Genomic DNA, 16,343 nt, shown 5'->3' with positions numbered 1-16,343 from the left:
TGCTCTACCACTATTTCTTCCTTCACTAAGTCAACCAATAGCACCCTCCAAGGCCAGTCAATAGCCTTTAAAGAAACATGACCTCCAAGAATATTTAGATATTTAAAAAACACCAATACGGTGTTTGAGCAACGCTGTACCTAAGTCGATTTTTCAGGTATCTCTATTTTGAGTATTTATTTTTTGGATGGCTTTTTACTTTTACTCCTTGCAATTGAAAACATATCTGTACTTTCTACTACGTCCTTTGTTAAAATAGGCTCGTTACTTTTTTCATCCTCCACGAATATCGACACGATTTTAAAAATCCAGCTAGAGAGAGGTAAATTGTAGGTATGATTACATTCACAGTTACAGCTTTTAGCATTTTCATTAGCACAACCAGAAGCAGACAGTTGGTTAATAGCAACATTAGCATTATAGCACGGTCGGCATCATTATAGCAGTATGATGGGGATCGAATTGCATTTTGAGTCTGTGTGAAGCTGCCCCTGATCAACACTGGCTAAGTCATATGTGTGATTAGTATGGCTAACGCCTGCTTAAACATGTCTCGACAGGCAGATGGTGTTGGCGGTGCTGATAAATCCTCGGTACTGTGTCGTGAATTCATTTCAAACCTAATGTCACATTACGGCGGCAAAGTGAGTCCCAATTAAGCGGGACAAACAGAGATTATTAACTACGGCAAGGATGTTCTGTTATTTTGATTGCAGTTTGTTTGTGAGTAGGACAATATAAAATCTAACAAAGTGATTTCCATAAAGGCCTGTAAAGTGTGAGGAAGAAGCTATTACATTTTATCTTGGATCAGGGATTAAAGGTGGATCCAGAAATGTCTTAACACTTTTAACACCAAGCCAGCATTAATTATATTAGTATAATGGTACATACAGTATTGGTTAGCTAAATAGCTAACATAACGAATTAACTGTTCTTCTTTGTGTTATTTCTTTATTTTTGTACATGTACATTTGACTGGTTGCCTTATTCAATAAACTACTGAAAGTGCATTAGTGACGTTTTTTTTTCCTCCACTTCGCTCAAGTGGCGGCATATCTGAAGCTTGAGAAAAAGGTAGTGACATGCTTGTAAATAAAAAAACTAAGTAAGTTGGGGTACTTGTAAGTAAGGCCCAAATGATATGGGATTTTTGGGGCCGATCCTGATAATGGGGGCTAAAAAAGCCAATAACCGATATATCGGCCGATATCTGAAATACTGGCCGATAACCAATATATTGGACGATATACTGTATTAAATAAGAACATAGATATATACAGGATATATACTGTACATGAACACACATTCTTAAAATACCCAAGATATGATTCAAGCCAAAGAAGCAGAACAGTACTACATTAAAATATGGAACTTTAATTATTCACGTAGTCAACATAAGGATTGTAAATTGTAAGCTGTATTAATATGTCTTATATTAGAACATGGAGCTGTGGTGCGGCCGACACAACCTGGAGCTAAACATGCTCAAGACTGTAGAGATGATCGTGGACTTCAGGAAGCATCCTTGGCTACAGCTGCCCCTCACGCTGTCCAACTGCCCTGTGTCAACCATTGAGACCTTCAAGTTCCTGCGAATTACAGTCTCTTGGGACATGAAGTGGGAGACCAACATCAACTCCATCCTCAAAAAGGCTCAGCAGAGGATGTACTTCCTGCAGCTTCTGAGGAAGCACGGCCTGCCACAGGAGCTGCTGAGGGAGTTGTACACAGCAGTCACTGAATCAGCCCTGTGTTCATCCATCACAGTATGGTTTGGTAAAACCACATAAAAGGACAAACTTCGACTGCAACGGACAATCAAAACTGCTGAAAAAAATTGGCGGTACCCCCCTACCCACCCTTGAGAACTTGCATGCTGCCAGAACTAAGACAAGAGCATACAAAATCCTCTTGGACCCTCCACATCCTGGTCAACACCTCTTCCAGCTCCTTCCTTCTGGTAGGTGCTACCGAACAATTAAAAACTTAAACTAGCAGACATTCCAACAGAACCTGCGTTGCAGCATTCTGAACGAGCTGCAGCTGTTCAATGCTCTTTTTGGGGAGTCCAGTCAGAAGACCATTACAATAGTCAAGTCTACTTGAGATAAAAGCATGGATGAGCTTTCTCCTGGTCTGCTTGACACATGCAAGCCTTCACTCGGGATATGTTCTTCAGGTGGTAGAAGGCAGTTTTAGTTATTGATTTGATATGACGAAAGTCATATCAAATCAATAATAATGTTGAAAGTCAGGTTGTTATCTATTAGAACACCAAGGTTTCAGACTTGGTCTTTGGTTTTTAAAGAGACTGACTCCAGGTATTTACTAACAGCAATCCTATTTTCTTTGTGAAAAACAATTATCTCAAGACTTTACACCGATGTGATTGGCCTTATCGGTATCGGCCGTTATTTAGCATTTTATGCTGATCGGCTTTAATGTCATAATTCTGATCAATTATGTCATTGATCGGCTCCGCAAAAGACATGTTGCCATCGTGCGCAGTATATGAGTCCAAAAGCTGGTTTATTTTTAGCCTTGTCGCGTGTCTTTTGACGTAGTACTGTAAATATCAGCTGGCCAATAAAGTTATTAAAAAATACAAATAAAAACATGTCGGCGGTATGGGACAGACAACATGTCTGAGACCGACAACAGGTAATGCCCCGATCAGACTACAAGACAAATTTGCTCTTTCACGATTGCACTATGTCAGACTACTGCAATAAAATCTTGTATTCAGATACCACCGCATCCGTTTTTTTACAATCATTGGGCTTTATCTTGTCAACTCAAATGCGACTGGATACACTTGTTACCGTGGCGACGACAACAAGAGTGGATCACGCCGACTGTATTATAAGGACAAAATGGGGGAAAACGTGTGTTGGTGGTCACCGGTGCTCAGGACAGGAGAGGATGTTCGTTTAAGGCTTGCTTGAGGTATGTTCACATACTTTTAATACGATACGGCTCGCAAGCAGGCAACAAAATGTTATGTAGCCTAGCAAGCAAGCGCTTGTGTGTAAACATGCTGCCTTTCTGTCGAATCATGCTCTAAAGTTTTGGTGTGGGTGAAGTAATTTAATTACAATAAAGTAATTTAATTACTGTAAGTTAGCACCCGTTATTTCTGTCCTGTTGTTATGTTGGTTTGACATCATACATGACCTGACTAGAGCTGTGACTTCCAACCTTTATGGAGCCAAGGAACATATTTTACAAATGAAAAAATCTTACGGCACACCAACAAACAACACTGTCACAAAAAGTGGATACATTAATTACTGTACGTACTTCCTGCTATCTAATAGAAGACCATTAATTTGTTCTGTCTGTCATTATGCCTCAATGGCATAAATAGAGGAACAAAGACACATTATTTATTGTAAATATATTTTTTTGAGCAATTAAGTACACAAGTATATACAGTAAATGAACAGGTCATTTAAATAGACACATTGCTCCATCTTGTGATCGGATCGGTGATCTTTTTTTTTTCCAACTCGCTGATCGGCCCCAAACATCCTGATCGTGTAAAGCCTAATGATCTCAGTTTTGTTGTGGTTTAATTGAAGAAAATTTGGGCTCATCCAGTTATTTATCTGTTTTAGACAGTGACACAACACCTCAATTGAACTGTAGTCATATGGAGACACTGCTAGATATAACTGTGTGTCATCTACATAGCTGTGATAGTCAAAATTATAGTTCTGAAGAATTCGACCCAAGGGTAGCATATACAGGCTGACAACAAATACGGAACTTCGATGACATTAAAACGCTGTAATGCTCTCTTTAAAACTTGAAAAGAAAAAAAATAGAATGCTCTCCCAGAACTACCTGAACAGCTTGTTTCCAAGAGGACATTATAGTCATGAGGCACTAAAGTGTAGTGTTAAAAAAAGGCAGTTTCTTACAGCTGAGTCAATGAGAGTGGGGGTGAAAATGTCTGTGTGTGTGAGAGAGGGAGGGGCCATGCACACAGGAGCAGCGCGACATGATCTCGGTACAGTAAAAAGTTAATACATCAGTTACATATTGACCGATGTCTATTTATCGGTGATACGCAATAACCAGCTTGATTAATTGGGATTTATCGGTTGGGCTCTATACTTGTAAGTCAAGGTACCACTGTAGTTGCTTGTTTTTTTGAAGGCACATTGGTGACTAGAAAGAACTAGCATTGGCCCTCTCATTGGGAGTCATGAGACAACACAAAAATCGCCCCTGTGATAGATAGAGGAGGATTTCTCGGGGGGGGGGGGGGGGGGGAAGAATCGTAACGAAGACGTGTGAGCGCTAAAGAAGATGCAACACTCCAGAAAAAAAGACAAAAAAAGAGAACGTAGCCTCCTGAGGTGCTATGAGCAGATCTCCTCAGGATGCACACTCTCTCATCTTGAGCCAGGATTGAGAGCTGAGTCATGACTGACGGAAGAGTTTCACTGTGCGACGTTAACGCCTCCAAGCTGATTCTGAGTTTAGTGTTGCGAGGGACAATGAGTGAAGACGCATCAGAGGGAACATTGAAGCTTCCTCATGCCACAGTACAAACATTACCTTGTAGAAATTCATGAGAACGACTTCAGGGATGAGAAAAAACAAGAGAAAAAACACAAAACCAATTATGTCTCAATTTAAATCTGAAATGTGGTTAAATGCCCTAGTTAAAAGCTATGTTACGTTATGAACCTGACTCATAGGGTCCGTTTCCACAACTGCATTGTAATAACAGCAGATAGGTTTGATCAGGAGTAATACAAATGTGCAAGTCATAAGTAAAAATCTAAATCTTAACATTCAGCTTTGAGGCAAGTCCCAAGTTATTGACAGATACCAAGCAAGACAAGTGACTTTCAAGCAAGTTAAGTCAAGTCATTATTTGGGTTAAGAAAGTCCAAAATCGCAATCTTGCTCAGTCACAACATAATTACCACAATTTGCAATTACTACAGTATATGCACAGTACTTGTGTTAGTTAGCTGTACTAACCCATGCAAAATCAAAGTTTTTTTTAATGGTCCCTAACTAGTCTCCGTATTGTCTGTTACTTTGTCTGATAATATCCCACATCCAGCTTAGTTAATGTTTGACCAGCTAGTGTTGAGCTAAACTATGAAGTTAACATAGCTTGGCAGGTCTTAAGTGTATTTTATAGTGACAGATGAAGTTGTTGCGTTTCTTATCTTTAAGTTGCATGTTGCTACTCTTTCTTTTTCCTGAATTTACCAAATGCATAATCCTTTGCATCCAAATGTAAAAATCTTCAGAGCTACAGCCACAATGTGTTTCCTAAAGTGGCCTCTGCACGCCGCATCATAGCATCCGGGTTGGGTGCGTAATGCACAAAGAATAACTTTTCTTTCACAAATAGAACAAATGGCACACTATCTTAAAAATACATATTTTCAAATGTAAACATGCAATACTTTTCAAGTCACGTAGTTCAATTCTAAGAAGTGGCGCACAGGACTGTTGCGCAGTGAACATCAATGCTATTTGTTAGCCCGTCTATGGCGTTTTGCATTGTGTTTTAGCATTAAGCTAGCGGAAGGCAAAGTTGTGTGGTTATTTTAAATGTGTATTTCTCTTTGTTTTATATTTAGTTTGACAAACCTAAACTGGGGGTGGCATTCAAAAGTTGAATTGATTTCACTGGCATCATAAAGCGCTCATGTAAGATTTTTGCTTGCACGTCAGAAATCAGCCGAATGATGGCTCGTATCTCAAAAAACTCCAAAGTCAGGTTTCTTGTATCTCGAGGCACCACTGTACAGTATTATGTGGAGCCTCAAAACGTTGTTTCTCTATAAGAACACCGGGCCTGGCAGTTTTTTCGTTGCTGTGCGCCAGTAGGTGTGCGGTGGGTAGTTGCTGACTGTAATCAGTTTGCCATTGTTCATTTACTGCAGTCGTGTAAGGTCTAATGAATACCAAGTCAAGCCAAGGAAGTCCCAAGTTCTAAAATTTGCAACTGAAGTTGACTCCATTCAAGTCTGCGTGTAGCGCTTTACTTAGTGACCGACACTTTGCAGCCATGGTAAAAGTCCAATTCACATAGATTTCAGTGTTTTTCCTTTACAAGGATAGAATGTCCACAGGGACGTATTGAACATCATTAGTGAATACACTCGGTCATGTTACTGAACACATTACTGTAGTCGACTCACATCCACAGTAATTCTCATCAGGGTTTTTTTTTTTTGTGTACTGCGATTGAGCTGGAGGGATAAACTCCCACAGCCGAGTCGTCAGCAGAGTTGGAGAGGGACGTTATTACAGAACAATCGCTAATGCACCCAAACACTGCTGAGACACGCCAACTGCTGCATGCTACCTCGCCCCATCTGGAGATTGAGTTTTCAACAGCTGGGGTTTACAAGTTGTACATTGCCCCTCAGCTATAGAAAATAACTGTGTATACTGTCTATATCAGGAGTGGGCAAACCTTTGCGCTCAAGGTGCTACATTATATTTTTTAAATGAAAAGGGGAAAAAAGGTGATACAAAAAAATAAGAGAAGTACAAAATAATTTAAAAATTTAAATTACATCATAAGACATTTAATGATAATTAAAAAAACATTTATTAAAACAAAAAAGTGTGAAAAGTATCGGTGGAGTTCTCCCTCGACATATTGTGGTTCACTTTTCATGGTTTGTAAATTGTACAGCTAATTTTTTATCGTGGATTTTTTGCTATATCATGGGATATGTCCGTGTTCATTTTTCCACACACTTGCACAGCAATAAGCACGAGCACTTTTCACGCTCTTTCGGAAACGGCACAAGATGCTGCGAAATCCCTGTCTAAATAGGAAAGCAGTAGTTATCAAGGTAGTGTACTTCAGTGATACATTTCAACAGAGAGACAAGCTTTGTATGCCGGAGAGGCGCCAAATTTAGCCTGGTTTGTTTAGTGGAAGTTACAGAGTGTGTGTACACACAAACTTCAGTTACTTTTTTTTCCTAAACAAATAGTGTGTAAGCCTTTTATTTTTAAGCATAATGTCGTAAGATGAGTTTGAATTGATAAACTATTTTGGGATTACAATTTGTGGTGTATTTACGATTTAAAATATTAATATAGGTAATTCTAAACATTTTGGGGGAGGCATCGATTACTTGCGGTTTTTCGCAATTTGCAGCAGGGCTCGGGCCTTCCTTTATTTATTACTGAAGAATACTTTGACTTGACTTACACATCGACTTGCATCATGGGCGGCCAAGCTTGCAGGAGCAAGACGAGCGTCTGGAAGTCCTCCCAATGGCGCGCAGCCTCCAAAAGCTCCAGGAAAAGGATGTAGCGCTTCTCCTCGTTCTCCACATCCTCGATCTGCACCTGGGGAAGCGGCAGGGAGGAGAACGGTCACATGACGTGCTTTCAAAAAGCCTTGTGAACACGAACGACGCAGACCTCCGAATTACTGAGTTTCTTTGGAATGGACGAAAGGGCGGCCTTGTAAGTAGGAAATAGGTGATAGGGGGCGTGGGGGCTTATGACATCACCTATCTCCTATTTACAAAGGCGCCCTTTTGTCCATTCCAAAGAAACTCAATAATTCTGCCTCCAACAACCAGCACGGCCTCCTTGATCGTTAGGTATCACCACGAACACTTTACAACCGAATGGAATATCAATGAGGGAGTTTCCGCCCAACGACTCTGGTGGACTGACAATGGCCCGATGCCCCTGCTATCATGTCCAAGCAAAAAGCTAAGCAGAGCTGCAGTGAGATTTGTTGGATGCACAGATGAGAGTTACCTTGTGATTTGTTGCACCTGCTAGAGTGAAGTTGTCAACGCAGAGGTCCGTGCGTAGGTATTTGTGTTGGGTGATGTGTCCAAATGCAACATACACAGTGAAGTGAAAAGTAGAAGCAAACAAAATAATTTGAGCAAGAAAAGAAATAGGATGTGAAAGACTATCATGTCAAAGCCAAACGGTAAGCAGAGCTGCATTGAGTTTTGTTGGTTGCACAGATATGCATTAGCTAACAGCATTAGCTTATAAAAAGCAGCCCTTACTTATGGACTTACTGTACTTCATACATGCATGAAGGAAGTGCTGCCTCCACAAGGGAAAATGTAATGCTTTTATTGTCTCACCTTTTTTTTCCCACACACTGGGCTTCGCTTCCGCAAGTAGAGACTATTGCCTCGTCACAAGTCGCCTTTGTTCCACCCCAAGTTTGTTTTGCTTGCTTTTATTGTGTAAAGCACTTTTGGGTACATTTTTGTGCGATGTAAGTAAAGTCTGATTGATTAATTTATTGATCATGATAACAAAAGCTGAATTCGCCTTTGCTTAGTAGTTAGTATACAGTGCTGTGAAAAAATATTGGCCCCCTTCTCAAATTCTTATATTTTTGCATAGTTTCCCCAATTTGTTTAAGATCATCAAGCAAATGTAAATATCAGACTAATATAACCCAAGTGAACTTAAAATGCTGTTTTTAAATGAAGATTTCATTTATTAAGGAAAAAATAAAAAAACTATTCAGTTACCTGGCCCTGTGTGAAAAGCTAATGGCCCCCTAAACCTAATAACTGGTTGGGCCATCCTCAGCAGCAACAACTGAAATCAAGCATTTTCTACAAGTGCAATGAGTCTTTCACATCTCTGTGGAGATATTTTGGGCCACTCTTCATTGCAGAATTGCTTTAATTAAGCAAAAACGGAGGGTTGCCGAGCATGAACGGATTAAATGAAATCACCATTTAAAAAACAGCATTTTAAGTTCACTTGGGTTATATTTGTCTGACATTTACATTTGTTTGATGATCTTAAACATTAAAGTGGGAAACTATGCAAAAATATAAGAACTTGAGAGGGGGGCTAATACTTTTTCATGGAATAGTATGAGGAGGGGTATGCAGTCACTCAATTGGCCATAAATAAAAGCAGTAAATAGGGGGTGTCATTTTTTTGCTGTCTTTTTGGGGAGCAGGAACGGATTAATGGTATTTCAATTCAAAGGGAAAATACATCTGAAATACAAGTAAACTGAGTCACGAAATAAATTTTAGGTAAATTGTAAGTCAAAGTAACACCAAATTGAGGAAAATGTTAAAAACTGAATAAGTGGGGGAAAAAAAAACAAACTAATTTGAATGGCTTCTTCTATGATAAATTCTCAAAGAAACCAGCCATTCTTCCTATGAAAACATAATGGAAGAACAGGTACTTGTGTAAAGGGACCAGAAGAAAAAAAAAAACCTATTGATTAATATTCTTGAGAAAAACATAATATGAGCTGGGACTATTGTGACTAGCAGTCTCTTACCTTGGCACCTTTCATCAGAACCATCCCATACAAAACACAGCACAGAAAGTCCATTGAATTGAAAATGCTAGCAAAAGCGATGTCGTCATGGTCAATTGAAATACAAAAATCATCCAAATTATTGGTTTTTACTTCCTGTGCGCGTAATGGCAAGGAGTCCTGATACCTTTATCAATAAAGTGTACGTCAATCTTGCAAAAGGTATTAATTATGTGCGATTACGAGAACAGGAAGTTTGAATGGCCACAGAAGTGAAAGCAGGAGAGGATGTGCGCACAGTCATCAATTACGGTTGTTTTAAACGTTGGCTTCAGGTGCCATTTAATAGTTCACAAAGTGACTTCATTCTGAGAAGAAAATGAATAAGTGCCACAGCGTTGCCTTGCACAGCTCTGAGGCTTCAATGTGTGATTAACTTATTCACTGGCAGCTGTTTTAGAGCATTTTGACTGCTCTTTCAAGCCCCATAGAATATTGTGTTCTGTGACAATATATGCAGCCAACCTACCAAAATAAAGAGTAGACTCTCCTCTTCTTTCAATACAAAAAACAAGCTTGTTTCTTGCTTTTTCCATTCTTTAGTAATCAACAATAGAATACGGGTTTCACCAAAAACACCAGTTTCTGACCATATAGCAGAGAAAACAAGCCTTTTGTGGAAATGAAACATCAACCAGAACAGTGACTTTAATGCTAATATTTTTGCTTTTGTGACACCTCAAACTAGAAAACAGCAAAAAGAAGACTAAGAAAGGGCTTTTGATGGCAAAATAATACTTTATTCAGAGATATACTACGAAGAAACAAGCCATGAGCAACGCTGCCTCACCACATGGCTTCAGGTGGACTTCAGTGGCTTTTTTACATGGCGTTCCTTATTCACTCCATGAACTACAGTACATCTTTTCTCACTATCATGTCACACACGTTCTACTACAGACCATTGTTTATACTACTACTGTTTATACTATACATATACTGCACATACTCTGTTGGAGTGTGAGATACGTAAAATTGTCCGACTTCCAACGCGTTAGCATTTGTCTCTCTCTCATAATTGGCATGACAAGCTGAGATTCACCGTCTAATCTTTATCTTCTACTCAAAAGCTGTGCTGATCTCAAATTCTAAGCAATGCAATGCCACCATTAACTGGCGTCTATTCATCATTATAGTTATGGAGAACCTTGAATTTCACACATAAGCTTGGTGAGACCCTCTACCACACATCTACCTGTTGTAAAAGTGACTTGAATATATTTGTTGGTGGCAGGAAACGGTTGGATTCTAGTTGACAAATATTAACGTCCACAGCAGTAAATGTGCTACTTTTGAACAGCCTGAGACGCATATGAGGATATTTCAGCCAGGTGGACCGCCACGGCATGTCGGGGGGTAGGTAGGTGAGTATGGATTGGTTGGCATGTTTTGAATTAGCTGGGTAAGTAGTTAGATAAATAAGAAAGAAGGCATTTGGTGTTGTCGTCATTTAAAGTGTAGTTTACAACTACTGACCTCTGCTACTGAAATACAGTGGTATATATTTATAATTTACTCCTATAGGTGCTTCTTTTCCTTTGGGCTTGTCCCTTTAGGGCTCGCCACAGCGCCTCATCCTTTTCCATGTAAGCCTATCTCCTGCATCATCCTCTCGAACACCAATTGTCCTCATGTCTTCCCTCACGACATCCATCGACCTTCTCTTTGTTCTTCCTCGAGCTCTCTTGCCTGGCAGCTCCATCCTCATCATCCTCCTACCAATATACTCACTATTTCTCCTCTGGATGTGTCCAAACCATCGAAGTCTGCTCTCTCTAACTTTGTCTCCAAAACATCGAACCTCGGGTGTCCCTCTGATGAGCTCATTTCTAATTTTATCCAACCTGGTCACTCCGAGAGCGAACCTCAACATCTTCATTTCCGCCACCTCCAGCTCTGCTTCCTGTTGTCTCTTCAGTGCCACTGTCTCTAATCCGTAAATCATGGCTGGCCTCACCACTGTTTTATGTATTTGCCCTTCATCCTAGCAGAGACTCTTCTGTCACATAACACACCTGACACCTTCCTCCACCCGTTCCAACCTGCTTGGAGCCGTTTCTTCACTTCCTGACCACGCTCACCATTGCTCTGGACGGTTGACCCCAAGTATTTAAAGTCCCCCAGCCTTGCTATCTCTTCTCCCTGTACCCCACCACCCCTCTCATTCATGCACATATATTGTGTCTTACTTCGGCTAATCTTCATTCCTCTGCTTTCCAGTGCATGCCTCCATCTTTTTAACTGTTCCTCCACCTGCTCCCTGCTTTCACTGCAGATCACAATTTCATCTGAAAACATCATGGTCCACGGGGATTCCAATCTAACCTCATCTGTCAGCCTTTCCATCACCACTGCAAACAGGAAGGGGCTCAGGGCTGACCCCTGATGCAGTGCCACCTCCACCTTAAATTCGTCTGTCACACCTACAGCACACCTCACCACTGTTCTGCTGCCTTAGGCTTTCTCTAGATCTACAAAGACACAATGTCAACATCCTCAAGGCAAATAATGCATCTGTGGTACTCTTTCTAGGCATGAAACCATACTGTTGCTCGCAAATACTCACTTCTGTCCTGAGTCTAGCCTCCACTACTCTTTCCCATAACTTCATTGTGTGGCTCATCAACTTTATTCCTCTATAGTTCCCACAGCTCTGCACATCACCCTTGTTCTTAAAAATGGGCACCAGCACACTTTTCCTCCATTTCGCAGGCATCTTCTCACACGCTAGAATTCTATTTAACAAGCTGGTCAAAAATTCCACAGCCACCTCTCCTAGATGCTTCCATACCTCCACAGGAATGTCATCCGGACCAACTGCCTTTCCATTTTTCATCCTCTTTAATGCCTTTCTAACTTCCCCCTTACTAATCATTGCCACTTCCTGGTCCACCACACTTGCCTCTTCTACTCTCCCTTCTCTCTCATTTTCCTCATTCATCAAATCCTCAAAGTATTCTTTCCATCTATCGAGCACACTGCTGGCACCAGTCAACATATTTCCATCTCTATCCTTCATCACCCTAACCTGCTGCACATCCTTCCCATCTCTATCCTTCTGTCTGGCCAACCTGTATAAATCCTTTTCTCCTTCTTTAGTGTCCAACCTGGCATACATGTCATTATATGCCTCTTGTTTGGCCTTTGCCACCGCTACCTTTGCCCTATGTCGCATCTCAATGTATTCCTTTCGCCTCTCCTCGGTCCTCTCAGTGTCCCACTTCTTCTTAGCTAACCTTTTTCCTTGTATGATTTCCTGTACTGTGTGGTTCCACCACCAAGTCTCCTCCTCTCCTTTCCTGCCAGAAGATACACCAAGTACTCTCCTGCCTGCCTCTCTGATCATCTTGGCTGCAGTGGTCCAGTCTTCTGGAAGCTCCTCCTGTCCACCGAGAGCCTGTCTCACCTCTTCCCGAAAAGCTGCACAACCCTCGTCCTGTCTCAGCTTCTACCACATGGTTCTCTGCTCTACCTTTGTCTTCCTAATCTTCCTCCCCACCACCAGTGTCATCTTACATACCACCATCCTATGCTGTCTAGCCACACTCTCCCCTACCACTACCTTACAGTCGGTAACCTCCTTCAGATTACATCCTCTGCACAAGATGTAATCCACCTGCGTGGTTCTACCGCCGCTCTTGTAGGTCACCCTATGTTCCTTCTGGATAAAAGTGTTCACTACAGCCATTTGCATCCTTTTTGGAAAGTCTACCACCATCTGACCCTCCAAGTTCCTGTCCTGGATGCCGTACTTACCAATCACTTCTTCATCACCCCTATTTCCTTCATGTCCATTATAATCTGCACCAATCACGACTCTCTCTCTCTCTCTCTCTCTCTGGTATGCTCGGAACTACTTCGTCTAGCTCCTTCCAGAACTTCTCTTTCACCTCTAGGTCACATCCTACCTGTGGGGCATAGCCACTAATCACATTATACATAACACCCTCAATTTGAAGTTTCAGCCTCATCACTCGATCTGATACTCTTTTCACCTCCAAGACATTCTTAGCTAACTCTTCTCTTAAAATAACCCCGACTCCATTTCTCTTCACATCTACACCATGGTAAAATAATTTAAACCCTGCCCCTAAACTTCTAGCCTTACTGCCTTTCCACCTGGTCTCCTGGACACACAATATATCAACCTTTCTCCTAATCATCATGTCAACCAACTCCAGAGATTTTCCTGTCATAGTCCCAACATTCAAAGTCCCCACATTTAGTTCTAGGCTCTGTCCTTTCCTCATTTCTTTCTGCCGAAGAACCCACTTTCCACCTCCTCTTCTTCGACCCAGAGTAGCTGAATTTCCACCGGCACCTTTGAAATTACGATTTGTAAAAATATATAAATCTGAAAATGATTACCGAAAGTTGTATTTTATTGTTATGTTACTCAAGTCGAAAGAAATCAAATATCCCAAACTTTCACTTTACGTTCCCACAGAGGCAGGTAGACTTTACGAGGGGAAATGGATATCTTAGTCCATTTATCAAAGAGTTTATTAGCAAAATGTGCTCTCCTTTCTTGAAGTGTACTATCATTTATCTTTACTTAATGCTGAAGGAAGAAAATGTGGTGCGCTTCATTCATTGTTAATGGTGTTACGCTGGACCACACGCTGCTCTAATGGATAATTAACGCCTCCTCAGTCTGGCCGCAGTCTTTAATACCACTCGTTTAGCGTCAGAAAGCTTTATCTCCTTTTGGGAAAAAGGAAAAATGGATAATGGATCCAGCATGACCGCCGGCGTGTGTCATTTATCCGAGGACTCGAGCTACAAATAAACACGGTAGAACCGCAGGAGATGGAGGCCCCTGCTATATCGCTGATTTGGAAGTGGGCGCTTTTTTATGGGTTATTTTTTTTTCAGTATACAAGCAAGTCGGAATCTACACACAGCAGAGCAAAAGTATGCCTGTGAGTATTGTTGTAAGCTCTGTTTGCTCATTTCTGTTAGCCCTTCTATGGCATTTTGTCTTATAATGTTGGCATTAAGATAGTGGATTATGGTTCTTAAAAAAAACAACAACAACAAAAAAAGTTACGATTTGGTTGAACATTTTGCATCCGGTGAGGTGGCAGCTTGATGCATCGCTCACTCTGCTCTTATCTCCATACGCCTCTCATGACCTTCATTGATTGGACACTGTAATTAACACTCAACTACACACACACACACACACACACACACACACACACACAGACTTTGCTAAGATCGCCGCCTCTCAAGCTCAACTTTAATCATAATAATGATGTACGGCTATAACACAGTTCTCACCTGTGATATTGAACTTGATTTTTAGCAATTGTGTTGTTGCTTTTCTTAGCAGATAGCAATTAATAATCAGGGAAATTAATCATTTACATGAATGAATAGACGAATGAATGAAGTTTTAAATACAACTTTTATATACATATATACTATACATATTTTATATTATTATCAGACTATATTATATGTTCACATATATATATATATTATGATTATTTAGACATATTAAGAGAGCAAAGTCAGAATTTAACAAGGGAGCAGGACCGAGCCTGACCATGAATAGCGAAAATCTGCAAATAATTGATGCTCCTCTACAAATGCAATGAACAAATCATTTGAGAAAAACACTCAGGTAAAAAAAAAACAGATAAGGGGGGACAGGTTCCCATCCCAAAAATCAGTATATAGTGGAATTTGTGAATGGTGAACTGCAAATATGAAGGGGTCCACTGTATTACAAGTTCTTGTAACATTACAAATTTTTCTGCATAATAATGCAACTTTCTCTCTCATAATATTGCAACTTTATCCCCGTAACATAAGGTTTTTTCTTGTGTAATATCACAAGCTTTTTCTCATAACATTATGATTTTACTCTCATTCTTGAAATATTAAAATATTTTCTCATAATGTCCTTTTATTCTCAGAACCCATCTGTTGTCCCCCTCATAGTATTATGACTTTATTCTAGTAAAACCATGACTTTTTTCCTCATATAATTAAGGCTTTATTCTTGTAATCTTGCAAAATTATTCTCAAGACATAGCCATCTTTATTCTTATAATATTAAGGCTTTTCTTAATAATTGTATTATTTATTTTTTTGGACATTTCAGTGTGGCCAGAAATCCTCCTTTGAGCTGCTTGACGCAAGTTCCCATTACCATGAATTCAAGCCCCCCATAAAAACAAAATAAATAAATAACGATGAAATATAAAAGACCGCCTGAGACGTCTAGATTTGCCTTTTTCATGCGTGTGTGTGCAGGTGACTACACACATGAAAGCAGAGCCATGCATTTCCTCTGAGAGATACTGTTAGATGTTTCTTACACTTACACACACACATACACACACACACACACACGTACGTACGGACGGACGATAAAGCCAGCAGAGGCTGACACACACAATCAAAAAAACAATCACTGAAATAGCACTTCAATAAACTCCGGTGGAATGATTGACTCCATATATCGCCTTCACTACCTCCCTCAAGGAATAAATGCCTTGCTAAATAAATGCATTGACACCTAAGACGTCAGGGATTCCTTTGAAATCTGCCTTTAACACATAACTTTTAATATTAAACGTGCGCACACACATACACAGCTTAATAAAGAATGCCATGCTGTGTAAAGAAATGCCAACACATAAATCAAGGCTCGGCAGACGCCACATTTGAGGTGTTTCTAATGTACCGAACTAACCGCTAACACGCTAATGAGGCTCCTTGTGGATGTCGTCGGCGGTTCCAAATGCCATTTAAGATCTTAAATCAATTCTCATTGTCTTAGTAATCATTTAATATTGCGATTTTGGGGGTGCGAAAAATGTAACTAATTTAGTAGCAATTTGTACAAAAATAGACATAAAAATTCCTTTGACACATTTTCATGAGGTTACTTTAAAAAGCAATTTTTATTACACTAGACGTAATTGCCCGTGTCTTTTGTTTTTTATTTGGCTTTTTTGTGACACTTAATTCCATTCTTTCAACTTAATACATAAAA

General features: G+C 40.2%; 1 protein-coding gene across 1 annotated transcript in view; it reads right to left on the bottom strand.

Annotated features, from left to right (window-relative positions):
- nbas (NBAS subunit of NRZ tethering complex) overlaps nt 1-16,343 on the bottom strand; it is a 170,552-nt gene that overhangs the window by 16,839 nt on the left and 137,370 nt on the right. The window contains 1 exon segment of the mRNA XM_061753787.1: nt 7,211-7,350. Coding sequence (XP_061609771.1) covers nt 7,211-7,350 — 140 coding nt within the window.

This window comes from Phyllopteryx taeniolatus, chromosome 18, assembly GCF_024500385.1.
Source record: "Phyllopteryx taeniolatus isolate TA_2022b chromosome 18, UOR_Ptae_1.2, whole genome shotgun sequence".
In the NCBI taxonomy this organism is placed as follows: Eukaryota; Metazoa; Chordata; class Actinopteri; order Syngnathiformes; family Syngnathidae; genus Phyllopteryx; species Phyllopteryx taeniolatus.
Note: the sequence above shows the minus strand (reverse complement) of the source record. Positions and strands in the feature narration are given on the sequence as shown.